The following is a 27,945-nucleotide window of genomic DNA, read 5'->3' on the forward strand; positions in this document are numbered from 1 at the left end:
TAGGGGTTATGCAATCCATCCGTAGATGAAAGTTTAAAAAAAAAAATACACAATGGCCAAGAGAATAGAATGACGGGATGTTCTGTAGAAAGCGGCAGAAACTTTTATGTGGAATTCTACACAAACGTGTACTGTAAAGCGTATATTTATGCTTACTGATTTGGATTGGAAATTTAAAAAACCTGCAAAGTAACATGAATGAAACACATAGTCAAGAAAATCGAGGTTTATTTGATCACAGATGCATCCTTTCCATTAGATTTTCAAGGCCAATAGCTCCCCAAAAACACATTAAATTATAGCTCATAATTACAGAAATATTGTAAATATGTACAACAGTTTTAGATGTTTTTCCCTTCAGGAAAAAATATAAATAACACTTCTTGCATCAGTCTCTGCAATTTCATTATTAAATGGTGCTTACATTTCATATTAGTGCTCTGCAAAATCATGAGTGCACTTAAAAAAAAGGAGGGGGAGGGGGGGGGGGGGGAAATCACAGAAAGTTGCAATTAGTTTTAGTTGTACAACGAACAAATGTACACTTAAAATATATCCATTAATAGTGATGGACAAAACAACCCCTTACAAATACTTGAAAAACCTGTTCCACAAATACAATTATCTTTCCAATATCTTGCGCTTTTATTATTATTTCAAAGGTTTTATAAACGCCAGTACATTACCAATTTAAAAACAATTTAACACTGGCTTCCGGTCACATGGTGAAAAAAGCAGCAAGAAAATAACAAAATACAATTTACCAGTGGAAAAAGACCCACAAATAATCTTTTCCACCACACATTCTGATATTAATGCTGAAATTATTTTTCTGAGAACAATTCAGAATAGATTAGGGGCAAATTCCAAAGGTTTTTTTTTTGTTCAAAAAGCATATTTTATCAGTGAATTAATTATTGTCTAATGTCCAGCTAGTATAAAACCTATTATTTAGCTTAAACAGCATCATGTACCACTCAATGCTCTCAGTGCTCACTGGCAGCTCTCATATTTCTTATATTTCTCTCCATTATACTGCAGATATTAGAATGCTCATGCACTTAAACGTTTCCTCGAGAAGCCTAAAAGGAAATGTCGTAACAATTACTAGTATTGCTGGCCATATCAGACTCATTCGTTTCCACAATACAAAAAAAAATGGATGTTGAAACCTGATGCTCAATTCAAAATCCAAAGCAGACAAAGGCAGATTTGTTAAATTCTATAGTAAATATAAAAAGAAAAAGGGCAAATTCATTCATTATAATAGTGTTAAAGCTAATACAATTAAGGCAAAATAATTAAAGCTGCCTAAATAAAAAAAAGGTCCAGCCAAGAGTATGAATTGATCGTCTTATTTTCAATAAGTCAATTGCGCATATATAATTAACAGGCACATTGCATAGAAATAATTTAAATATCAAATTTATACTTACAAATGGGTATCTAGCCATTTTTAGTCATTTTTTAAACTAGATGCATCCAAACCCTAAAGACAGGTTGTTGTTTTTTTACCTCATTAAACCAAAAAGGCAATGCACAAAACTAAGAATCGCTGTTATAAATATTGATGATTTTAAAAAGCATAGTATTTTATAGGTGTCGACCAGTTAAATTTGAGCAGACCATATTATTTTTTTTTTTTTCTCAATGGATTGAAGATCAGCATCAATCATTTCGTATCGGTTTAACCCGAATGTTTTTATACCCGTTTAAAATAACCCGACCAAATTTTGGTTAAAAAGAGTTAATTGCAATCCCAATTAAAGAATCAAGAACAAAAGTATTTTATTTTCATAACAAATTTTGTGAAATATATTTGGCGAGTCTTAGTTTTATTAATTCTCTGCAGAAAGTCACTTCTAATCACTAATAACTTCAAAAATTTCAAAATAGCAGTGGTGAAATGCACTTTAACTTCCTCTTTTGAGCCCATTGTATACATTTACATTGACTGTCAGACATAATTAATATACAGCGAGAATGGTGTGAAAAGGACAGAAAAACTGCTTGGACCAAACAATAAATAAGTAAATAAATAAATAAATATCTTACTGATTTAATATTTCTGTTTTTTTGGATGATGTTACGGAGGTCAGTTAACAAGTTACACAATACAGTCACTACTGCATGATTGTGTAACAACACCATCAAATGCATGTTACATACACTTACTCGGGGATTGCTATGTGCTAAGAATTTATTAAAATTACTAGAAACTACTCTTTCATGAGTCAGGTACAAAAGGAGAAATAAAAACTGGCAGTTGCTCATTATTATTACTTAATGATGATTGTCTCAGATAGCAAATCAAACCAAGACTAAAGCAGACCGTTTCCCTTATCTTAGCTGCAAAAGCCACTTCTTCATAACAACCAGAATTAATAACAGAGGATTCCAAAGAAAAAACAGCCGGAATGTTGTAGTGTTGAGGGATCCCCTCAGGGAAAAAAATGCTTTTGTACGTGCAATCAGACGAAATGGCCCTTAAAAAAGGACAAAATTGTCTGAAAGGAATTGAGGGAAGTTAATAAACTTCCTAGAGAGTCTTGAATGATTTTGCTCGCTTGTGTTTGAAATACAATTTGCATTGACTCAGTTCAAATATTTGCATGTTTCACTCTCCATTCAATGCTATACAGTTTATAACTGTCAGTCACTAGGATTTTTTTGGTTACAACATCCAATATAGATGTCTACAGAGCATATGTGTAGTGTATTTGTTCAGATAAAAAGAGTTTGTTCTCTTAACGTACCGCCTTTTCTCTCTGTGGAAACATCCCGTGTGACTCTCTCAATCCACCCATGTCCGTCACATAGCCCAAGACTGTTATTGCGGATTAATAATAAGAGCATCGTCAGGCTAAGGAAATGGATTGACGGCTTGCTGCCTGGGGAAGAGAATTGGCTGAAAAACGTCTAAAGGATCACGGCTCTGATGGAAGATCTACTGTGGTGGTGGTGGACTTCTTGGGCATTGCCAGAATGCTCTCGGCCTCCTCGTACATCTACAAATACAAAAAAAGTTACATGAATAGTGCAGAAAAACACTACTGGCAGAGAAATTACACACTTCAGCTTTAATTGCAAGACAATTTGTAATGAAAATCACCAATAACATTATTATTACAGAAAGAAAACCTAGGTTCTGGAACCTTTCCATATTACTTGTGCAAACTAGATCGTTAAAAACAGTTTAGTGTCAGAAAAACAATCCTGTTGAGTCTTAAGTTTCATTATTACCGGAATGAATTGAACATCTTGGAAGAGTTCCTGAATGAAGCGTCGTGAAGCTAGTCTGAACATGCAATGACCCAGCAAGTAAGACACTTCAGAATACAGACAGATGTCATCAAACGCATAAGGAAATTTTTCCTTGATTCTGCAAGGTAAGAAAAAAGTTCATTTGACAGAGAACAGGGAAGAAAAAGAAAATCCTATCTCTACTAAGCTGTACTTTTCAAGTGATTTTTCACTTCACATTGCCATTGCATTAGAATCTAATCAAATAATGTTCAGCTACAGCAACCTTTGTTGGGAAATGAACTCAGAAAGCATTTGTTAAACTGAAATCTCCTTACGTGAGGAGTCCAGTTTCATTCCCTTTAGTCCCCACTGAGGAGCTCAGGTTGATGACAAGCCGAAGCACCTCCTTCCTCAGAAGAACACGGCAGGCTGGAGCATCCTCTGGAATGTTTTTCACCCCTGCATGTACAGACAAAAAAATAAAAAATAAAAACTCAACCTGTACAAAACACTTCAGTTCAGATTGAATTTCTCATCAAGAATTTCTCACCAAGAACAAGCTCTGTGCTGAGTGTGCTTCCACCAGAGCCCTGAGAGACCGCGTCGCTGCAGCCAGACACTCCTGAGAACTTCGACTGAGGCATGACTTCCAGGTTGTGTATGGACTGGTTGCACCATTCCGTGAATGGAGCATCGGGATAGTCTAAAACGGGGTTGAGGGTGTATAAGAACATGAGGAAGCCATATAAATAAAAAACGATTTACTAATATATGGTAACCAGACGACCATGACTACAATGGATAATGGGGAGGGTCTCGTAAAATCACGTGTGGTCACCCTATGTCACTTATATATGGTTAGTGAGGTACTAAAATGATGTAGCCTACTTCCCATATTCATTTGGAGAAATTACAGGAACAGGAACATAACAAAACCTGCAGCTTACCTGTGCGGCTTTGTGCGGGAGTGTTTGAATTGCAGCCAAGCACACATAGCCCTGCACAGTAAAGGCAGTTCTCCTCATTGTGCTCCTGCAGGCCTGTCTCCTCTGCACCCAGCAGCTGATGCTGGTCCGCACGGCTCACTGCAATCAGCTCTGTGATGCTAAGCTGAGACCGCAGAACAGAATGCCTGGATCCTTCACTGGAACCTGAGAAAAGAACAACATTAAGTAGCTGAAAGAATAGTGAAGCGCAAACATAACCATTCTTGTCTTTACCATCCGAATCTCCCAAGAAGAACTTTGCTGATCGGTCCTCTGATGGTGGACTCGTCCTCTTCTGGAAGTATGGTATGTCTTTAATCTAGGTAGCAACCGAAAACAAGGAAAGCAAGGTTCAGATACGAGTTTAAATGGCATATCTGTATAGTTAGTAACATCCTTCTCGGATGATCCAGTCCCAAGTGGACACCTTTTGCACGTGGTCTAAGGATGCACATTATAACCAGTGGGCTTTTATAGGGAGGGGGGGCCCTTATTTCTGGTGAATGGTCATCATTCAAAATCGCACCGTAAAATTACTTAAAGGGATACTTCACTTTTTTTGGAAATAGGCTCATTTTACCAGTCCCCCAGAGTTAAACAATTGGGTTCTTACCGTTTTCGAATCCATTCAGCCGATTTTTTGATATTTAAAATAATATCAGTAACCAGACAGTTTCTGGTCTCATTGACTTCCATAGTTTATTTTTTTCCTTCTATGGAAGTCAATGAGACCAGAAACTGTCTGGTTACTGATATTCTTCTAAATATCAGAACATCGGCTGAATGGATTCGAAAACGGTGAAACTCAACTGTTTAACTCTGGGGGAGTGGTAAAATGAGCCTATTTCCAAAAAAAGTGGAGTAACCCCTAAATGTTTTTTTACACCAAAGCAGCTCTTTTTCCAGTATTAATGTGTAAGATAGGGTTGAGTACTTATTTAAACAGAGAGAAATACTTTACAAATCAGGCAACAGATTTCACCCTCAGAAAATGTATGAAATTTTTGGTTGGCAAATATCTTTTAAAAGAAGAAAATTATGTCGATTTAAAAGAATCAGGGCCATTTTCTTTGGCAGTTTATTGTTTGATTTAATTACACCGACAGGGGTTTTTCAAAATAAAAGAAAATTTTGGTTTTTCTGATCTCGACATGTCCATTTTAAGGTGTTTTGAAGGCAAAAAAAAAAAGGACAACAGTAGCTTTAAAAGCATGTCAGTGCTTTTGTCAGTAGGCCTATTTGGTCAGATAACAGATTCTTTAACATGAGAATCAGTTTAAATGTCGCAATGAGTGATCCACACTATAAAATGGAAAAGCTGAATGTTTATGCATATTGTTGACAATACACGATCGCATATTTGAAACGGGAATGTCTTTAAATAGGAAATGACTCAAGGATTATTTTGTAGATGTTACATCTCAAACAAACGCCAAAGCAATCATTCTGTGCCCAGAGGCATATGAGCAATTACTATGTGCATCAAAGATCAGTTTCAGCTACTTTTTCTTTCCTAAATTAATCAATATTTGTGGACTAGCTAATCTGTTAATTTAATCAATGGTTCAATTGCTCACACATCAAGACACTCACTTGTCACCCCCTTTTGGCTTAATGATGCAAGTTGCGCAAACACAAACAAGCGGAGTGATAAAAACAGTGAAAAGTCGAACACATTCGCGGTAACATTATACGATATATTACAATAATAATGGAAATATATTTAATACGGTGCTTTTGTTGTTAAATTGAGTCTTCAAAAGACAAACAGCTGTTTAGAATTGCTACTTGCATTCTCTCCTACTGTATGCCCATTAACTGAAGCGTGAAGCGTCGCGTTGGGATTCGCGCTTCTGTGAACATAAATCCCACTTGCTTTGATTGGACTCAAACATTTTGACATTGACGAGCGGATGAGAGCTGAAGCATTGCAGCACCAAATTCGAGTTTATTCGACTTTCATATACTCAACAAAATGTATATATTTGATGCTGAGCTCCAGCAGGGTGTGTTGTGGGCCCGAGGAGGCGGAGCTGCACTCCGGTGCGCTCCGCCCCCATTTAACCTCTGCGTATAACCTTGAACCTTCAGACTTCACTTTGAGACAATTCGACCAAGACATTTTAAATAGGCATGTGTAAACAGCAATTTGCCCCAATTGAAAAAAATGGGATCAGATTACCAGAGATTGATTTTAGTACAAGGTGTAAACACAATCATAGAGTAGTTAGTGACCTGGAACATGCTGTTGATGTCCATTGGCAAAGCAAGGCCAATGTAGTCATCGGAGTTGCCATATGTGGCACTGGACACCATGGAACGCACTGAGGAGGAGCGCTGCAGGGAGGTCTGACTGATAGGGCTCAGAAGATCCTCTTTATCCAAGGATGCAAAACTCAGAGCCTTGAGAAACCTGTACTCATACAGAAGGGAAGAAAAGCACAACATTGGCAGAGAGAACGGTAAGAAAGGAGGTTTGGAACTACTTGTACTGATTCTTGCTAGCAGATGATTGGTAGGTTTGTCAATGTGGAAACAGGTTGGTGAAGTGTATTCATATTTCAGAAAGGCAGCAGCTGTTTGTCATTCGCTGCATCATGCAAGTACTGTAGGACAAAAACTTCTACATGCTTCTTGGAACAAATGCAGGAATGCGGCTAGTGTGGGAATCGGTCTGACGATTAGTCGGTTCACATCAGCAAACTACTTGAGGGAATTCTGCTACAGGTCATAGGTTAGAAAGTCTTTTTAGAACTACAATCAATGGGGAATGAAGAGAGTTTAATTTGTCCTACTGTGGGAAGGTCATTTCAAGGACTGAGGAGTCATGGTTGAAGAGAATCGGGTTAAGGTATGGGTTGTGGGAGGAGGGCTAATCTGAAATGGAAAAAAGGGGGCAAAGTACGATGAAAAAGAAGTCAAAAAGGCTAGGTTTTTTGTATTGTAAAGCCTTGTTTATACTTTTGCCTTGCACTGCACCGCAACCGTTCAATGACTGCATGCGCACTTCAGAAGGGTTTATAGTCAACACGGTCATTGAAACGACAGGGAGCATATTGGAGAAAAAATCCTCCAGAAGTAGTAGTAGTTTGGCTGAAAAACGTCAGATCATATTGTCAAACTTCAATCTAGGTTTTGTCAAACATTTCTTGGAAAGATTTAAAGATTGTTTTAGAAGGAATGTTGAAACCTATATTGAGGATTTTTAATAAAAATTTTTTTTTCATATTTTTTATTTGAAAGCTATAAAATATATAAGCTAATTAATAAAAACGCATAAAAAGGTTTTAGTTAATATTGGAATCAGCATCCAATAGTATAAATATGTCTGTGGTATATTTACACTACCACTTAAAATGTACAAAATTTAAGGTAGTGTAGGGAATTCATGTAAATCCATATACAATATTCTTTAAAATGCTTACATATTGCCATATATCCTGTATAAATAGCATATGATGTTATAAGTTCTTTCCACATTTTTCCAGCAAATGTTGCCTTGAAATTATTCATTGCTGCATACGTGCTGCGTGGACTGTTCGCTCAAGTTACACAACATGCACACCGTGACGCAAAATGGGTTCTAGCCAAGTCAAAACCAACTTTGGTCAATTCCACGATGACATAGTTTGTGTCGTGCGAAGAGTATAAACCAGGCTTAAAAGTGGACGCTCAAACAGAAAAAGAGGAACGTTAGCGCTGGGGATGGTCCACGCACCGTGGAAGCAGTGATCTGCGATGGGGCTTGCTCGAACCTTGGCCCAGACATCTGAAGCGCTTTTTAGTAAACCTGAGAGGGACCATCAGAAACAGATCACATTATTTCCAGAGGGGAGCAGTGATTTTAAATGGGCTTTTGGGTGTGCGGTTTCCCTATTACATGGATGGTAGCAAAGCAAAATTAATGGGGAGTTCTAGTGCTCATTTTTTGTCTGATTAACACAGATATTTCTAGAATTGATAACATCAGGCTGATATCCTTCACAGCCGCATCACAAAAAGGAACAATGTAAAAGAAGTCTAAAAAAAATCACATCCGCAGTCCTAATGACTTCTCGGAGCAATTTTCGAGTCATCACACCTAGAAACTTTGGAGCAGGACGAAAACGTCTGTGGATGAATTCTGTGAATGTTGTGTGACAAAAGTCTAAAATTGTAAGCGAAAGAAACAGAAAAGGGGAACCGTTTCGCAACATCTCAGGATCCATCTGCTTTACCTGCGTGGTGTGAGTCTGGAGTCCAGGCTGCCAGTTTTCATGGTGATGGCGTCAGTGAAGAGCACGTCTTTGGCAGGCGAGGAGAGCGCCTCGCTATGAGAAAGGGAAGGATGGATGCGCTGTTGCTGCAATCGTTTGAGGGTAGCGTAGCCTAGTGCATCCCGAGGGCTGGCGTACATGAAGCTACAGTCAGTCAGGCTTGAGATGGTCGTGACAGAGGGCGATTTAAGAGACTGAGCCCTGCGGGGTAAAGTGTGAGAAGAACCTGGAGGCATCAGCAGTACTGAGTTTGATTTGGATAGGGACAGGTGGTTTGACTGGGGCGTGAGAGAGTTAAGTGTTTTGATAGTTTGAGTGCTAATGACCGTATTGAGGCTGACGCAGTCCGTGTCAATGGTGGAAGAGTCCACGCCACCCACAGTCTCTCTGGATGGGCTGGAACTCATGGAGCTGATGCCGCTGGTGGTCGTGTCCGTGTTGAAACTCTGGCTACGGCTTTTAAACTGAGCCCCGCCCCCAGAGGTTGAGCCATCACCGGCCAGCCTTTCCCGACTGGTCTGCTCTCTGTGGGCATCTCCAACCCCTGAGCTCTGTTCTGCAGTTCTGTTCTGACGTACCTCCGGCTCCCCAATACTAGATGTACTGCCCTGAGTGTCCGAAGTTTTGCTGCCCACAAAAGAGGTCTCCAAACTAATGCTTGGGCTTTTCGGCAGACGTCCGTCGGTAAATACAGGGCTGAAAACATCTCCCTGACCTGGAGAGAATATAGAGGGCTCCGTGACCGTGCGTATCCTCCTGAGGCCTCCTAGGGTGGTCTCGCCATGGAGTTTACTGCTGCCGCCAGTGCCTTTGGGGTCACTGGTACTGCGGACTTTCTTTCCGGAGAGGGAAATGAGGAAGCGGTTGCGGACAAGCCGGCTGGAGGCCAATATGGTGAAGGGGCTGCGGTCTTTTAGGAGTTTGGGCCTGAAGTACAGTGGCTGGTCCTCTGAAAGCTCGGAACTTTCCAACTTGTCATCATCCAGGATGTACATGCCTGAAAAGTAAGTCATTTGGGCAATTTTACTTTTAGATGTTTTTAAAAGGAACCACTGAATACATCTTCACAGTGTGTGGTTTGTTTCTTCCATTTACCAGTTTCTATGCGAGTCAGAATTACTGACTGAGCTTAGTCATCTAAACCCAGTCTTGAGGGTAGATCATGATCTGTGGCTTTCTATGCCTTACTAAGATGTATTTGGAGCACCTCTGTGTATAAATGCAGGCCCAACCATTCCATTAAGTAGAAAAAGATAGATTTTATAGCTCAATCTAGCATATAAAGATAAGAAAGGGCAATTGAGAAAAGTACTAATTTGTTGTCGCCTACAAGTCTGGGAATGCATTCAAAGATATTTCGGTAACACTTTACAATAAGGTTCATTAGTTAACTACATTAGTTAACATGTACAATATGTGAACAATACTTCTTCAGCATTTATTAATCTTAGTTAATATTAATTCCAACATATACTAATACGTTATTAAAATCAAAGGTTGTATTAGTTAACATTAGTTAATGGACTGTGAACTAACATGAACACACAATGAACAGCTGGATTTGTATTAACTAACATTAACAAAGATTAATAAACACTGTAACTAATGCATTGCTCATCGTTAGTTCATATTAGTTAATGCATTTACTAATGTTAACTAATGAACCTTATTGTAAAGTGTTACTGATATTTCTAATGATTTGAAGTAAATTACTCCAAGATTTAAAAAATGTATGTATAAAAAATAAATGAAAATAAAAATCACATCACAAGCAGTCAAATCTGTACCGGGTTTCTCAATCAAATTCAGAGAAAAGCAGACAAAGTCAGGGTCAAAAATAAATAATGATTGTGAAAGAAATGACACAATTTTCCCTTAAGCCAAGAACAGGAAGGAAAAAGAAATAGTGGTGCTATGTAAGCACTATGTGTGTTATGTGCCATACTGTTTTGCTACATTAAACTAACTTAATCTATTAATATAGTTGAAATAAAGAGTGAATAAAAAAAAAAAAATAAATCATATCTAAAGAGACATGTCTAAAAAAATCTAAAAATGAAATCATGTCTAAAGAGACATGTCTAAAAAAAATCTAATCTAAAGAGACACGTCTAAAAAAAATCTAAAAATGAAATCATATCTAAAGAGACATGTCTAAAAAAATCTAAAAATGAAATCATGTCTAAAGAGACATGTCTAAAAAAATCTAAAAATGAAATATCTAAAGAGACACGTCTAAAAAAAATCTAAAAATGAAATCATATCTAAAGAGACATGTCTAAAAAAATCTAAAAATGAAATCATATCTAAAGAGACATGTCTAAAAAAATCTAAAAATGAAATCATATCTAAAGAGACACGTCTAAAAAAAATCTAAAAAATGAAATCATATCTAAAGAGACACGTCTAAAAAAATCTAAAAATGAAATCATATCTAAAGAGACGCGTCTAAAAAAATCTAAAAATGAAATCATGTCTAAAGACACCTTTAGACATAAACAACATAATGCAGGTGGATTCTAAGCTAACACTTATGATAAATATGAGATAAACATGCTTGAAATAAGCAGAAATGGAGCGCTTCTGAAATGCACTAAAGAGTATTAGTCATGGATGAGTGGATGGGAGCGGCACTCACTAGGCTGAGTGGAGTCACTCTCGCTGTTGTGTCTAGAACTGGTGGACTCAGAGTTCAGGCTAAGGGTGCTGGGCGCTGAAGACAGGTGGATGAGGGGTTGCTGTTGTTGCTGCTGCTGCTGCTGCTGTAAGTTCTGGTGCTGCTCAACATCATCCGGCACCACAGGCCAAAGTTGTCTGCGATTGTGCCTGACTGCATCCCAACCCTGCAGTTTGAGCAGCTCACAGCCCTGCTTAGTTTTAGAAATGAGCCCCAGAACATAAAGACACGTCCTGAGAGAAAAAGAAGAGGCAAAGATTGCGAGAGTAAGGCAAAAAAGAAACAAAAAGTGTGTAAGAGCATTAGAATGCAAGATTGCCAAATCGTAGATGAGGAATAAAGACAATTCAATGAGTCATCCCCTCCCCCACTGTAAGAATAAGCTCATGTGATGGTTTTACCCCAGATGAGTAAGCAGTGCAATACCTTCACTCTATTGCATAATCACAAGCGAGCAACAAGTGACTGTTGCAATGCCAGTATCTTTTGTATATTTCACTTCTGATAACAGGAACCACACATACAATGAAAAATGCACAATTTCCACTCCGATATAATACTTTTTAATATTGGCTGTTTAAATTAACACCATGTAAATTTGGCTCTCGGGGTCCTTCTACACTACAGTTGTGAAATGTGAAATGTCTTCATCCCAGGTACAGTGGCATCTATTTCAGCATGTCATACGAATATATTTTAATGGGTGTCTTTTTTTTTTTCAAACGCCAAAAGATTTTGTGGCTCCCGTTTACAAGCCAGCGCCATTATAGTAGCCAATGTGCATGTGCATTAAAGTTAAGGCAATTAAACAACCAAGAGAAATATGTCTACCTCAAATGTAACTGGATCTGTACATCCGCATCGGGGGCAAAACATAATTTCGTTCACGGTAGAGAAAGATGCATGTAGGCTACACAGGGAAATTAACCGTGAAGAAACTGAATTTATCATGAAACAGCAATCATAATAATGACGACAAAATATACACAAATACACTTAAATTGCTGTAAAAGAGTTTATATGAATGAATGGCTTGTTTTAAAGGATAATTCCGGTCTATTTTGAGTCTATTTTGTAGTTTGTTTTGAATTAAATAGAGTGGTGGATTTTTTTGACAAAATTTTTTGACAAATTTTGACAATGGGTCCTGTCTCGACTTTTTGATTATTTTAGAATTGCCTGTGACAGCTTTAGACTGGGTGTCTATGGGCATGCACAAACATGTCCATAAAACAACCCTTAAAGGAACACTCCGACTTTTTGGGACTTTAGCCTATTCACCTTACCCCCCAGAGTTAGATAAGTCCATACATACCTTTTTCATCTCCGTGCGTGCTATAAGTCTGTTTGACGCACCCACCGCTAGCCTAGCTTAGCACAAAGACTGGATGTGAATGGTTGCAGCTTTCATACTAATCCAAATGAGTGACAAAATAACGCAAACGTTTTCCTATTTACATGTTTTGGTTTGTATAGTCACAGAGTGTGCAAATATCAAGGCCATATGAGACACAGACATCTTTTGACCGTATAAATACTATATTTTCTGAAGGCGAAGCACTGCTACTTGGGCGGAGTGATAACAATCACCTGAGACGCACCGTGACGAGGAGCAGAGAGTTCGCTTCGCTCAGCGTTGGAATAAAGAGTCAGCAATTACTAACGTTAGATAGAAAAGCATAGTTTATCATGGGTGTTTGCTTTATTGTATGAGCTGTGACAATAAACAGGGGAGACCAGGTAATACAGTACCATGTTTCATTGATTTCCAACCAAAAACGCACCCAGATTTATAAATATCACATGAATAAATAATTATTATTACAGGAATCAATATATTTTAAATGCAATTTATTAGCTGAACCAAATGTATTCAACAGTAGCCTATATAATATACAGTATTGCATTACTATAGGATAGAATAAGGGGAAAGTAATAGCACAAATTGTTTTTGCACAATGAACTCACAGCCTATCGTACCCTTTTGCACGCTCAAGTTCGTTATTTTCATGGTTATTTCAAATTTAGGCTACTAGGCGCGCCGCGCGCAGGGTGCAAGTTCAACGCGGTTATTGCGCTCGTTTTTTTCCCCAAGCGCGTCCGCACCGCATCAAGATAAAAACATATTCATACCCTAATCATATAATAGTGTCACTAACGTTACATTAGCTCTGGCTAATGGCACAGTTACAGTAGGTCATCTAAAAACATAACGGAACACTTACCTCAGCCGCAGGTGATCCACTTGTCCTGTCTGTGCTATCGATGGAATGGCTGTATCCTTCAGCACATTATGGTCCGTGTGGCAAATTCCATTTTTTCAAAGTCGTCCTCATTGAAATGTACCGAGCAAACATAATGTCCCTTGATAATCTTAGGTGTGTTTGGATAAATATCCAGAGTAGCCTAAGTTAGCCATTTCTTCATCCAGTCAGCGTTTTTAGTTGGAATTCTGTGAAACATGGTTACCTCCCCTGTTTACAGTCGCAGCTATTTACAATAGAGCGAAAACCCATGACTGTAAACTACGCTTTTACTATTTATAAATTGCTGACTCTATTACCCAAACACTGAGTGAACTCTCCGCTCCTCACCACGGCGTGTCTCAGGTGATGCGGTTATTACTCCGTCAAAGTAGCAGTGCTTCGCCTTCAGAGAATAGTTCCCAGGTTTTATACGGTTAAAAGATGTCTGTGTCTCATTTGACTTTGTTATTTGTACATTATGTGACTATACAAATCACAACATGTAAATAGGAAAACGTTTGCGTTATTTTGCCACTCATTTGGATTAGTATGAAAGCTGCAACCAGTCACATCCAGTCTTTGTGCTAAGCTAGGCTAGCGGTGGGTGCGTCAAACAGACTTATAGCACGCACGGAGATGAAAAAGGTATGTATGGACTTATCTAACTCTGGGGGGTAAGGTGAATAGGCTAAAGTCCCAAAAAGTCGGAGTGTTCCTTTAACGTTCATTTTCAAAACTGTGCAACTCACCGAGTTGTTGGTGGTATTCGTTGATGATTAAAAACAAATATATCGGCGCAATGTATGCTTTCAATCCGTGTTGTTTGCTATAATGGAACTATTTTTTCAGATACCTCACAATTATACCTCAAATTATCCTTTAACTCCTGCAAGGTCTTCGTCAATAACACGTGCTTGCACCTCCTGCTGGTGAGGTCCACATATCCAGCCAGACATATCCAGTAATCAAGAATACATACCCCCTAATAGACAGAACCTCACAGTCATGGGCAAGAGCGACGATATCTGGAATCACATTCTCTTCCTGTAAGAGGTTCAGTCCCCAGTTAGACGTGCCAATGTTTCCCTAGAAGTAAACAGAGTGAGTTTAGACTTTAAATTATATTACTAATGCAACTGACAATTATTACCACATTTTATTGCATAATTGTTTAAACAATAATTGTGGCATTATTACCAAGCTCGAAGCTCTTGTAGTGACAGTAGAGAAAACAAGCTTCAACATGTCTTATTCTCACAAGAAAAATATCAAAACCTCAAACACACGCTTTATGGGGACTTTCCATAGACGTAATGATTTTTTTTGTACATTATACATTTATTTTTTACATTTGGTTCACACAACGTAAGGTTTCCCAGGACCACACATACACACACAGCTGCTCACCAGGGCCCAAAGAGCAGCTTTAAGCTGTTTGATGCCCTCCCATTTGTCCAGCGCTGGGCAGCGGACTGTGTAGCTCAGATCAGAAACTACATTCTATAAGAGAGAGCAAAGGCATTTTATGAAGTCATCAGTCACCATTGGGCCTCTAATAAATCATATTAAAAAAAATCCCACATACCTGAGCTTCCAGCAAATGACAGCCTGTCTTATCATGTACAAGTTGCCCATACAAATGCACAGGAAGAAAAACATTTGGTCTTTGTAACCTGTAAGAAAAAGAAGTTATGGGTGACATCATTTTAAATATTGATATGAACTACTGATAAATTAGAAGAAAAGGGTAAAATTCCCAGGAAAACCTTTGGTTGCTCCGTCGCACATAGTTATCCCCATCCACTGGCTTACGGTAAGTAGTGAGTGCTTCATTTAGCTGTTCCTCTATGAGGTCCACATACTTGAGGTTGTATTCCTTCAGGGGAACATAAGTAATTTGACAGAATGGTTTAAGTAAGCTTGAGTTTGAATATTTTATCCTAATCCAAGTACACTATAAATCTACGGACAAATAATAAATAGCATGTGTAGAATATCATTTTTTGGTGCATCTAACAATCCAACAAACCTTTAATAGTGCAAAACCATGGTAAAGATACAGTACCTTCTGCCATTTTTCCAGCTGTTTAGTGACATATCCCCTCTCATTTAGATAGGAGAACCCTTTTGGGATGGACAAGAACCTGCAAATGGATGCCAAATCATCAGATGAAAAGAAGCAGTTCGTTTCTTATGCAAAATAGACCCTTTTCAAAGATGCTATATGTGAGACACTGATTACTGAAGAAGATACTGATGATTTCTGAAGGTTTTTTCTAAGATCTGAGAGCCCATCATTTTACATACTTTTCTGAAAAAATTTATTAATTTAGGTAATGTATACATCTTTTGTGTGGAACAAATATGTAACGGATAGGGGTGTAACGGTACACAAAAATCACGGTTCGGTACGTACCTCGGTTTTAAAGTCACGGTTCGGTACGTTTTCGATACAGCAAAAAGAAAGAAATGCCAGAGAAATTTCCTATTTGTTTAAAGAAAAAATATTTTTAAATAAGTGTGAGTTTTCCTAGATCTTGAAACTTTCAGGTTTATAAATGGGGGTCATCTTTGAAGGGTGAACAAATAATGTTTTGGTCATCACATTAAAAATAACATTTAAATATATATTTATTTATATAATATTTGAATTTTGAAGTGCTGGTAAAAGATGTGTGAAGTACTTGAAAGCATTTCACCATTCCAGCCAAACTGGTTCCAGTTAGTGTTACTATATTAAATCCATGGTGAATGTTGCTGGTCTGTGGACGTAAAGTTCATTCACGGCACAATGTTTCTCCTGGTTTCCATGACAGCGCTGTTTGATCTAATAGAGATCTGCGGTTAATAACGGAGAAATGTGAATGCATCTCACTAGATCTCGCAGCGATGTTATTACCTCAGTGGCGAATTCAAATGTTTTCTTTACCGGATCTCTTAGCGCTGTGTAGTAACAGTGTTGCTTGATCGAGATCGGCTCGCGCTGCACAGATGTTGCTGGTCCGAACTGATAAACGATCCGTGAAGCACATTTATAGCGCAGTTTCGTTCTGCATTCATTACGCTTGCCATTTGATGTTGCGCAACGTTGTGTTGGCCGCGTCAGCACGAACTTTGCCGGCAGGAAAAATGGTCCAAGCAATCGTTCGGTTTGTATGCGTACCGAACCGGAAGCCTCGAACCGAAACGGTTCAATACGAATACATGTACCGTTACACCCCTAGTAACGCACCTTTAAAGTCAGACCTCTGTGTTATATAGTGTAGTTATACAGAGAATATTTGAGCTTTACCGTAGCAGCAACAGCACACCCTTGTCTCCCAGGTGAGTTAGTGCTGGCTTCATCTGAATCAGAGCGTGTAAGTTTGCCTAAGACCACACAATCATAAGAAAACAGCAGTCATGAAAATAGGCATGTATTCACAAGCCATGATATAACAATCCATCACTGTTACTCTGGTACAGAACTTGTTGTATATGCTATCTGTTTACAGATCTTACTGACAGTTTTCTGCAGTAAAGCTCCACTGGCACAGAACAATCAAACCACACAAATGTCTCCAACATCAATCTATATTTTATCATTCTACCCAGATCAGCCTCAGCTAACACAACTTTCTGCCAAATTAGTTTCACAACATCCTCCCTTATGCCCTTAAAGGTTAACTGACATCACCTTGTCCTCACAGGCCTCATCCAGTATGTCCAAAGCCTCCACCGAGATGGCCTTGTTGCGGTCATGTAGCTGAGTCACCAGCAGTTCAATACCCCAGTTGCTGAAGAACTCTACGTTAGCTCGGAGTAACACCCGCAGATGCTTGGTGGCGTACAGCCTGCAGTTCTGTGGCAAAACGTTGAAGAATTATATTACTGATCCAGCTTTGCTAAGCACAGCTGAGTTGAAATGAACGGCACTAAGACAAACACGCTCAAAAGGTCAAAGGGCAGTAGTTCTGTTTCTTACGTCAGTGGCAGCAGTGAGGATCTTTGAGAGGATGACTCGTGCCAAACCATCCCGACTGTAGTCCAGTGTGGAAATGATCAGCTTGAGAAGATGGTCCTGGTTCTTCAGGGAGCACAAGTTCAGCAGGCTGTCAAAACGACGATTTCAAAAAGGGTTAATATTGGCCGATTCCCTATATTGTGTATCCCTAGTTTGCTGTAAATCGTTTCTGATAAGTCCTAGACTAACCATTGGAAGACACTGCACTTCTCAAGCATCTTAACTCCCTGCGGGTGGGCTGAGAGCGTGCCGAGGAAGAGGAAGTAGTGCTGGCTGACGGTGGTGAGGAGGCCGTTGCTCTGCAGACTACGATCTGGTTTCAGCCCAGAGGATGAGGACAGCCACTGCACAATGTCCTTCACCAGGTCCTCAAGATACCCCTGCCCATCCTGAGAAGACACCAATGTGGAAAATGAATGTTAAGTTAGAGGAATAGCTCAATTAAATTCTGTCATCTATCATCATGTCATTCTTTCTTCTGTGAAACACAATAGGAGAAATAGGAAGGAAGTAAATAATGGGTGATAATAGGCTCAATTCTTTGATAAATTAATTTTCTCTCACTTCATCTGACTCCAGCAGGAACTCAATGAACTGACAGCCCACCGCTGTTAATTGCCTGGCCTTGCTGTGGTCCAGCTCCAGGCTAGCATACAGCTTGCTGCTAGGCTTGTAGAAGAACAGCAGCCTTCGCACAAACCTGAGTAAGAAAATGTAGGATTTACAGCAATAAATGGTGGACGAAAAAGTCCTAAGAAAATTTCAAAGAATAGTCAACTAAACTCTGCTTACTTGTGCATCTGTTCATCTTTGTTGTTTCGAAGGTTGACATTTGGCCACTGCATCGTGATTAGAAACAAATTAGAAGAGTTACCACACTGCATTTCATTAAAGGAGAACTCCGGTCAATTTTAACATTGAGCTCATTTTTTTGTACATTTGGAGACAAAATGTCAAAAACGACAAAAATCGGTGTTGCCTACACCGTGTTATGCTCTTTTTAAAATTCGCACCCTGTTGACTTCAATGGGGCATTGAAGGGACTAACATCCTTGATTTGTTATTACATGTGCACATCCATGTGAGTGGTGTTATTAAGAGAGACCATGGTCAATCTGACTGCAGTAGATGTGAAAGATATTAATAAAAATGAAAAATTCAGCCATCTCACATAACTGTATTTATTTCCTGTTTTAGTAGTCGTTTTATAGTCCACAGTAGTCGATTGTCGAGTTCGCACGTGTGATTATTGGTAACTAAGCAACAGTGGAGACTCAGACTGTCAGCCAACGACAGTGCTGTGTGTGGTTTTCTGAGAATATCAGCTCAAATGGATAGTTCGTCCGAATCATATGTTGAACACCAATGATCGCACGCGCGAACTCGACAATCGACTACTGTTGACTTCGACCGAAAACAGGAAGTAAATACAGGTATGCGAGCCTGCTGGTAAGTAATGACTGCTGAAAATTCAACTTTGCCATCACATGAATAAATTACAATTTTATCAAATAAATGCAGCCCAGACTTCTTTTAAAAAAAAAAAAATCCCCGCAAAAAATCTTATCAACCCCAAACTTGTACATTTAAAATCACAAATTGTGGTTCATGGCTATGATCTAATTTGAAAAAAGGAGGAGGGTGATACCTTTGATATGCCCCAACAATTTAATCAACAAGAGGAAGAAAAAGGCTCTCGTCAAGCCATTTGTCTGATTAAAAAAAATAAAAAAATATTTGAATCCAAAATCGCATACCTTGAGTATGGTACTGATCAGGACCCAGTTCCAGTCCAAATTCTGTTTATGATTGAGAATCTGACTGTCTCTGAGGTTCATCATCAGGGCCTCTTCAGTGTCCTAAAGAACACAACAAATATGTAGATCACATCCAAGCTAAAATATCCAAGAATTGCTTTCTTCCAGTCAGCAGCACATACCTTAATGACAAAAATGTCTCTCTGGGGCCTGAGGTGCTGGTCCCGACTGCAATGAGCAGCCAGCGATTTGCGAATAATTTGGTCCAAGTAAAGACTATTGGGTTTGGGGCCTCGTTTCTTCTTCTCATGAAATCGCTTCAAGTAATTGATTGCAGCACTAGCCCGCCTAAGAAACAATCAAAACTGACACCTTCAAACCATCGAAATAATAATCACATAACTCTTACAATGTGCTATTTGTGCTGTCGGCTATGTAGGACAAGACAGCTAACTCACAGTCTTTTCTCCTGAGGAATGTCAAAAGAAGCAGCCATGTTCATAAGTGTAGGCAGGCAGTGCAGATGGTGACTATGAGAGTGAGGAAGAATAGTGTTTGCCTGAAAATAAAATGAAGATCACTCAAGGTCATTTGAGGTATAGTACAAGGTTATGCTAGATTTGCAGTTACTTTCATTCATTTCAGTATAATACCATATGCAGGAGCTCTCCTAAGAGGATGGTTGCACGCACTGAAATGCTATCATCACTGCTAGTGATCACTTCAACCAGGCCCTGGAAGAAAGAAACTATCACTTCAGAAGTCTTGAAATATAGTGCCACATAAACTACTTTCAGGGTTTTTCGTTTAGTTATTTTTTTGAAGCTTGACAGTCTCTGGTCACTATATGCTTGTATTGCATAGAAAAAAAGCAGCATTAACATTATTCAAAATATCTCATTTTGCGTTACATGTCAGACATTAGAGTGATTACATAATGAACGCTAAAATGGACTACTGCTTTAAAAGCCTCTTTTCTTCAAGAATGTCCACAAATATATATTACCTCTAAAAGTCCACAGTGGATGAAAGCAGAAAGTAACAAGGCGAGATAGTTATCCATCAAATCAGGTCTGGGTGGACACAAAGAGCACAAACACGTGTCAATACAAAGCTATGAGGTTTCATTAGTTAGCTCAGTTTTAGGGTCAGTTAAGCCCAGCAAATGCTCTTACCTGGAGCGCGCCCTATGCGGAAGTATTATTTTTGCTTCTGATGCTACAAAGCCATCTGACAGTCTCCAGCTGTCCTGAAACCTACTGGGGTCTGAAGAGGGGACACAGGGGATTGTTTCTGTCAATGTGAGTTGACTTCAGATGTGGTTGATGTCTGGAAGTGAATATGTTAATCAGTGCAAGCAGACAGCGGTAGCACTCACTCACCCACACTGAGAAGAGCTTCTAGAAAATCTTGTGTCACCACGGGAACAGGGAGTCTGAATATATCATACATCACTTCCAGCAGACCCCGCTGAGAAGAGAGTGATAGACTGTGATGAGTATGAGTCATAATGAGTCTTAAGTAAATGTGGACATCTCATTGTACAACATATACATTTTGTTGTTGTTGTTATAATAAATACCAGTAATTTAATTACTATAAGTATATTATAATATAGGACTTCAAAATATTTAATTGTGATAAAATCTTAAGAAATAATCTTATTATTTTTTATGCATTAAATTCTCAGAACACTAAATAAGCCTTTGTGTAACTATCAAGTTTCAGCAAAATGTGTGAATCTCACTCATTGAAAATTACTACCAAAAGTGTTCTTTACTTGCTCTAATATATTTAAAAAAAAAACACATTATGCATCATATTTAGTGTTGTAGCTTTTGAAATAAAAGTAAATGGCTATTTGTTTTGCATGCTATGTGTAAAGCAAGCTTTATAATTATGTCCTTTGTCATACCCTCACTTCCATATTTGGTATACACAGCAGACCAATGAGAGACTGGATTCCAGAGTTGCCTGACTTGCAGAGATTAATGATGCCTGGAGGTGCAGTGGGACAAAACAACAAGTTCAGTCTAAGCAGCAATAAACAAACTCCTACTGCAATGAGGTGCACTCATGAGGAAAATCCTTTTAAAAGATGTATGACGTATTACAATATGCATGCACTCATAACTTTTTGATCTTTTTTGACCCATCATTATAAGATATGCATTGTTACACAAATAACCTTAATAAAGTATTGATTGAAAACTGGGCCCATGCCAGAATTCAATTAGTTTAGTTCTTAATTAAACTAACGACAGCATGGACAATGTGAAAAATGGGGCCCTGGCAATACCTAATTGTAATATGTTTACCTGACCAAGAGCGAAGTGAAGCAACAATTGACATCTTACTGGCCAGAAACCTAGCCTCCCGGTCTTCTCTGTAGAGAGAAACACCACACATGTATACATGCAGCCAATTAAAGTTGCATGCTCGTCTCTCCGATGGGAAATTCTACTATGAAAGACCTTAAAAACAACACACTCACTTTAGTTGACTCTCTGCCGTATCTGGATTGTGTCTGTAGTGAAAGTCAGTGTAAGGTGCCAGGATTTGCTGAAAAAAGTAAATAAAGCTTTACTGAACACCTGGTTTTACAAAATGTAGAAAGAAAAAAAAACATACATATAATCATTTAAACTGTAAAGATGAAGACAAATTAACTAGACTAATTAATATTTAATTATAAGTAATAAATGAAAAGTAATACCTCTAGCTCCACATCAGAGCGAACGTATTGCCGTGTCTGTGGGTGATTGAGCAGGTGCAGGATGGTGGTGATCAGAGCCTCATTGATTCGACTGAGCTGACAGTCGATTACATTCTTCAGGATGGTGCTGAGACCACCCCTCTTGGCCACAATCTCGGGGTTCTCCAGTGCTGCACGCACAAACATGGACATGCGCGAGGTCAACATGAGCCTTCACAGATTAACACAGAGAGTTCTCTAATCAGTGTGTGAACCCACCAAGTTCACAGATAATGGCAATGCAGGCCCGAACCATACGGTCCCGCTCCTGCGGTCCATCATTGCCCACGGCAATGAGAGAGTTTGCGACTGAGCTTGGGAAGAGCAGGGCGTTCACAGTGATCATCTGGAAAATTGTTGTAAAACACAGATATACTTCCATCAATGACAAACACACACTGAAATGGTTAAAAATGGGCCAAATCATTTTTCTTTGAGTGGGACATAATGCGACTATTCTGATTCAGAAGGTTTTGATTCAAACAGGTTCAATTCAGATTCAGATTGCAAATCAAATATCAATTTAGGGTAACACTTTACTTGAAGGGGTGTGGATAAGACTAACATGACACCTTCGTAATCATGACATACGTTTTATGCATGTTTGTGACAACTGTCATTAAGTGTCATTCGCTCGGTTATGACATTTTTAATGCAAATATGACATTGTTTGACAAACCAATACATCATAACCTGTCAGTGTCTTTGTCATGACAACTTGACATAACTAAGACAACACAACCTGTCATTACCATGACATAGCAGATTAATTATCAAACTTAAGAAACCACCTAGCTTTATTGGTTAAAATTACATTAAACTGTCAGGTGGTTGGTTTTGACATTGGCTGCCATGAAGCCATTATAACATTTAATGACAAATTCAATTAGTACCACTGTACAGTTGGTACGGCCTCATGGCAGCCAATGTCAAAGCCAACCACATGACAGTTTAACTTAATTTTATGTCCAGTTGTCATGACAAAGACACTGACAGGTTATGATGTTATGGTTTATATCAAGGTGTCATAACAAAGACATCTTAAACAATGTCATATTTGCATTTAAAATGTAATTATTGAGCGAAAGACACTTAATGACAGTTGTCATAAACATGCATAAATCCTACTTCATATTCAAGACATATGTCATGTCATGGTTATAAAGCTGTCATGTCAGTCTTATGTACACCCCTTCAAGTAAAGTGTTACCCAATTCAGCATAAAAAACAAAAGAAAGGGGGGCGGCTTTCCTTTTTCTAATTATGGAATGAAACCAACTAAACATCAGGAAGTGTTCAGATCTCACCTTTCTCACCAATCTGAGAGCTTGTGTGCGTTCCACCTCGTTACTCTGCTGGATGTCAATGCACCTGCAGGTTAAAAGGTCAACATTACTCTAACCAGTCAACAGTGAAATGCACCTCAAACCCTAATAACATCCTTGTCCTACTCAAGATATGACATGCTGGATGTTCAGGACAGAGCGAGAGCTGAACCTAAAGTAATACACCTACAGCGGGATACAGAGGAAACAGCACACAACGCTTCAAAATCACCTTAACTGGATGTGACTAGCTCTTCACATGAAGACTCCTCCTCTCTCTCTCTCTCACACACACACACAGAATGAGAAACTAACAAGAGATGATGCACAACTCACCATACATTAGCATCAAGTCTTGTTTTTTTTTGTTCCCACAAATCCCTAGCTCAGACTTGACTGGCAAACTAAACCGCTCAAATGACTGGCCTGCACACAGTGCTATGAAAACACGTCATACAGACCTGGCAATCAAGTAATCCACCTGGAGACGCAGTACTTTCTGAAGGATATTACTGTCTCTGATGAGGTAGCGGAGAGAACGCAAGCCAGCTGCCCGCACTTCCTTAGCCTCATTGAGCAGAGCCAACCTGAGGCTGTCAAAGAAACAGGAGAGATGCATTGAGCCTGCAGTAAAGCCTTTCAGAGTAAAACATATCATTCACTGAGAAATCATGGATTATATATTTAATATTCTGCTCAGGCAGACTTGGTGACTCACATTTGTGATTACAGAGGAGGACAAAGTCATTTCATTTAAATGAAATGTTGCAAAAACAAATCTCAAGCATCTTCTGATTAATCATGCACTGGAATGTTTATTAAGAAAATAAATATGGTTGTTTTTATGGGCAACCAATAGTCCCCTTTAAAAAAATGTCTCATAATCAAGTCTGCATTTATTAGTTAAACAGTAATATTCTAAAATATGATTCCAATTAATATAATAAAATATTTAAAAAATAAATATTAAAATTAAATATTAAAATATTTTAGGTGTAATTTATTTCTGTGATGGTAAAGTTGAATTTTTAGCAGCCATTACTCCAGTCTTCAGTGTTACATGATGCCGACTGCTCATTCATTTGCTGCTCAAGAAACATTTCATATTATTACCAATGTAAAAAAAACAAAAAAAACAAACAAACAGTTGTGCTGCTAAATATTTTTGTGGAAACTGAGATGCACTTTTTTAAAGTTCAAAAGAAAAGCATTTATTTAGAAATCTTTTGTAACATTATAAATATCTTTAATGTCACTTTTGATCAATTTATTGAATCACTGTGGAATAAAAGTATCAACTTGTTTAAAAAGAAAAATAAACAGTTTAAATACAAACAATAAATAAAATAACGGAGGCGGGGGACCCCACTCAGATCAGTTCAACACCACACCTTCAATCCTCTATAACTCACCATATGATAATTTCTTCAAAGGTAAAGCCGAACCTTTCCTCGGAGTGCCCGACATTGCAGAGTAGCTGTATTGGAGACACAAACAAGAAGTTATTTATTTTGCTTGGCAACAAATAGAGACATTGATGATGACTCTACTTGTACTCAAGTATGCAAATAATTGCTGGAACACTGCAGGGTATTTCACACAAAAACAAGCAAAAACAAGCTTACGCTCAAACAGTTAGAGGGCATGTTTTTTTCATCCACAGGTGATTTACACAACTGATAGCATTGTTGACGTAATAAAACCTGTCAGATGGAAGGAGCTCATGCTATCAATGAACTTGTTGAATGAAGGAATGAAGGTGTTTGCCGCCTGTGACAGTCCAATTAGAAACAAAATAACAAATTCTACAGCCATGGGATGGCAAAAACCACATGACATGTAATAGTTATGTCACAGAGCCATCAAAAGTGTTACTGTCTGTATTATACTGGTTCTGTGCAGCTGGCAAGCATTAGAATATCGCAACTTGATAGATCAGGAAAAGATTATGTTTATGCTGTTTATGTTCAAATGCAAAACTGATTCAGATACAGCACTGCAGTAATATGAGGCTTTGAATTGAGAGCATCTGAGACTTGATTAATTGCTCAGGTCTGGTCATATCCTCTTATTTTAGGCCAGATCCTGTAAGTGTGGGGCAGAAAAGCCCTCAGGCCTCGACTGGCGGAAGCCATGAAGTACTCTGTTTACTCCATTTCTCCAAACACATGCAGGACTCCTGTGTTGTAATACTAAACAGATGTACCAGATTGGAGAGGCTGCTATGCATTAGGGATAGATTTTCAACTAGTTCGCCAAACAACAACTAGTTAATTTGAAACTTTTAAGTTACCAGCATTCTTCAAAATATCTTCTTTATGTTCTAAAGAGGAAAGTCAAACATGTTAGGAACGACATGAGGCTGAATAAATGTTCATCTTGGGTGAAATATCCCTTTAATGATAGTGAACTAAACCTAAAAACTAATCATATGTAGTTTGCATATCCCTACAATGCACATCCAGTAGCATCAGAGTGAGAATACTGTCTGATCAAGTTGGAATTTAGGCAGTTAAAGTCAGCATGAAGTGAAATTTGAGATAGTCTTCTCTTCCCTATTGTGAAAGGACTTCTGCGGTGAGAACTTTTTTTGGGGGTACGCGACTGGATTTCGTCCTTCGGGAATTGACTGGATCGAAGGAAGTTGCTAACTAAATGGAGGAAGATCTGAATAGCAGTTTACAGTCAGTTGTGAACGATATTTAGTCCATAATAAATACAATCATATACAATAAACACTGCAAAATGTTTAAATCATTGTGACTTTAACAACATTGATCCCAGCATTGCCTGTTCCATTGAAATTACTGATCCAATTTTAAGATGACAAACCTTGATGAAGTTGTTCAGGTGGCCAAGTTTGCGCATATTCGAGACACCCTGCTGTTTGGCCACATTCTGGAGGATCTCTCGCATGTTCTCAGAAGGGTCTACAAGAAAAAGATGACAAAAGCTGTGAGGTCATCAGGAATACAGAGATGGGAACAGAGACATTACTCTCTGCCTGGAACAGCAAGATCAAAGTAATCCACACCATTTGGTGTGCTACAAATGCAGGAAGCAGAGAAGTGCTTTTAGGGATGGACTCAACCACAGTATAGTAACATTAGAGAAAGCAAAGCACACAAAAGATTATTTAAACAATAACCAGACAAGCATGTTACAATATAAACATCAAGATCAAGATCCAGTAAAACGTCCACCAAACTGCAGTTCTAGTGTGGATGGAACAAACTATGTAGCTAATATTATAATAGGTTTTGATAAATTTGTCACAGGAATACCTAAAAAGAAGACTAACCAATTCCGAGCAAGTCTGTGAGAATTCAAATATTCCAGTCTCACGTTTATGCTTCTTTTCCACTAAAATGTAAACTAAAAGATGCGTCTTCAGCCGTTTCTTGAAAATGGCCACGGCACGGACTCAGCAAGCAACTCTGGTTGAGTTAGATAGGTCATTCCACCAGCAGGGAACAGTCAAGGTCAAAGTCTGAGAGAGAGACCTATAGACCTATTAGAGATTTATAGTTAAATAACTAAGTAGTATAATAAATCAAAAATTCTTCTTTTATTTTGTGTAAAACAATCTTACATAAAATAGGGACACTCAAAGGCACTAATAATAACACAGCACTTGTTTTTACGACTTATTTCCCCCAGCAGTCACACAGGATATATGGTCAGTCATCTGTACCACAAAACCTGAGACACTCCCTGTTGCCAAAAACAGTGAAGATCAGGTCTTGTCTAAATACAGGTGCACAACCTTCTAATTCAGCAAAGAGGCATTAAATTGATCAAAAGTGACAGCCTGATAAATCAAGATTATTGCAATATATCTGACGTCAGCTTATTTTTAAAAATAATTATCTAAAAGTGAGTATTGCATGCTGCCTAGAGCACTGTGTTTTGCTCTCTACAGTCGTTGGACCCTACAGCCTGTAATGTTGGACATGAATAAGAGATGTATGATATCCACACATCATGCATGCATACTAGATATAATAATAAAAACATTAGAAACTTCTAACACCATCTGTATTTAAGTATTTTATGCCCATATAAAAGACCATATGATATATAATATTGGATATGGATGTATGTGTGTGATGCTGCTGCGGTCTGTGTCTCAAAACCTAGTACCGCAAGCATTTTTGGGGATCATAGACGGGTTTAGGACATGCGAGGCTGACATTCCACACAAGTCTATGATGCCCAGAAATGCTGTCTAGGTGGGGAGTTCACAATGTTTATCTGACTTACCTCTTGTGAGATCGAGCGGTACATTTTCCTCCCCACTGTCATTCCGACCTGTTTATGTAAGACAAAATAAAACACTGAGAAAAGGACATCTGGGGCAAGTGTAGCTGAAGAAGACTGCATCATATTATCCTGAAGCATCTGTCAATCGGCCGGGCAGAGTTTGCTTAATCTCACCTCGCATCCGTATACTTCGGATAGGACGGCCTCGGATGCTGACCGCCATCTTTTCCATACACATTCACAACACCGGAAACCTCGAAGAATATCGCGAGAACCGGTGTTTTTTTGCTGCCTTGTCGAAAAATGCTACCGTAGCGCGAATTGATCACGTTATGAGTTGATCAAGTTATGAGTTGCTACTGTATACTGTAGACTACTGTTTTTATTTTTAAAACCGTGTGAAAAGTAAAAAATATCATAAAATATTCATC

General features: G+C 38.6%; 1 protein-coding gene across 3 annotated transcripts; it reads right to left on the reverse strand.

The window, feature by feature from the left end:
- Nucleotides 1-211: 211 nt before the first annotated feature.
- Nucleotides 212-27,801, reverse strand: rictorb (RPTOR independent companion of MTOR, complex 2b). 3 transcript variants are annotated; one of them, XM_039688104.2, is made up of 39 exons: nt 27,689-27,801; nt 27,515-27,562; nt 26,084-26,181; nt 24,664-24,728; nt 23,713-23,844; nt 23,234-23,297; nt 22,146-22,272; nt 21,888-22,057; nt 21,666-21,733; nt 21,490-21,557; nt 21,087-21,169; nt 20,554-20,641; nt 20,347-20,437; nt 20,178-20,244; nt 19,825-19,905; nt 19,630-19,730; nt 19,354-19,519; nt 19,172-19,273; nt 18,207-18,253; nt 17,979-18,114; nt 17,604-17,803; nt 17,376-17,502; nt 17,088-17,252; nt 16,704-16,780; nt 15,477-15,555; nt 15,178-15,287; nt 14,997-15,084; nt 14,819-14,911; nt 14,391-14,497; nt 11,127-11,398; nt 8,450-9,485; nt 7,951-8,022; nt 6,468-6,645; nt 4,467-4,551; nt 4,194-4,397; nt 3,797-3,949; nt 3,582-3,705; nt 3,244-3,382; nt 212-3,008 (listed from the first exon to the last, which is right to left on the reverse strand). In XM_039688104.2, exons 1-39 carry the CDS (start codon nt 27,750-27,752, stop codon nt 2,928-2,930), a joined length of 5,256 nt encoding a protein of 1,751 aa, XP_039544038.2. In that variant the 5' UTR covers nt 27,753-27,801; the 3' UTR covers nt 212-2,927. The 3 variants fall into 3 exon arrangements, with proteins under 3 accessions (XP_039544038.2, XP_039544039.2, XP_088979576.1); XM_039688105.2 differs by lacking the exon at nt 7,951-8,022; XM_089123450.1 differs by lacking the exons at nt 212-3,008; nt 3,244-3,382; nt 3,582-3,705; ... (2 more) ...; nt 4,467-4,551; nt 6,468-6,645 and adding an exon at nt 6,681-7,109.
- Nucleotides 27,802-27,945: the final 144 nt, after the last annotated feature.

The sequence above is a fragment of the Pimephales promelas genome, chromosome 19, assembly GCF_988280905.1.
Source record: "Pimephales promelas chromosome 19, fPimPro1.hap1.1, whole genome shotgun sequence".
NCBI lineage: Eukaryota > Metazoa > Chordata > Actinopteri > Cypriniformes > Leuciscidae > Pimephales > Pimephales promelas.

Bases quoted from the DNA above. Each gene is read 5' to 3' on its own strand.
- rictorb (XM_039688104.2), bottom strand. From the start codon at position 27,752: ATGTGTATGGAAAAGATGGCGGTCAGCATCCGAGGCCGTCCTATCCGA. The intron at 20,438-20,553 runs GTGAGTGAGTGC...TCCCCTCTTCAG, and splicing joins AGAAGCTCTTCTCAGTGTGG to ACCCCAGTAGGTTTCAGGAC. The intron at 14,912-14,996 runs GTATGTGGGATT...TCTCTCTTATAG, and splicing joins GTCATTTGCTGGAAGCTCAG to AATGTAGTTTCTGATCTGAG.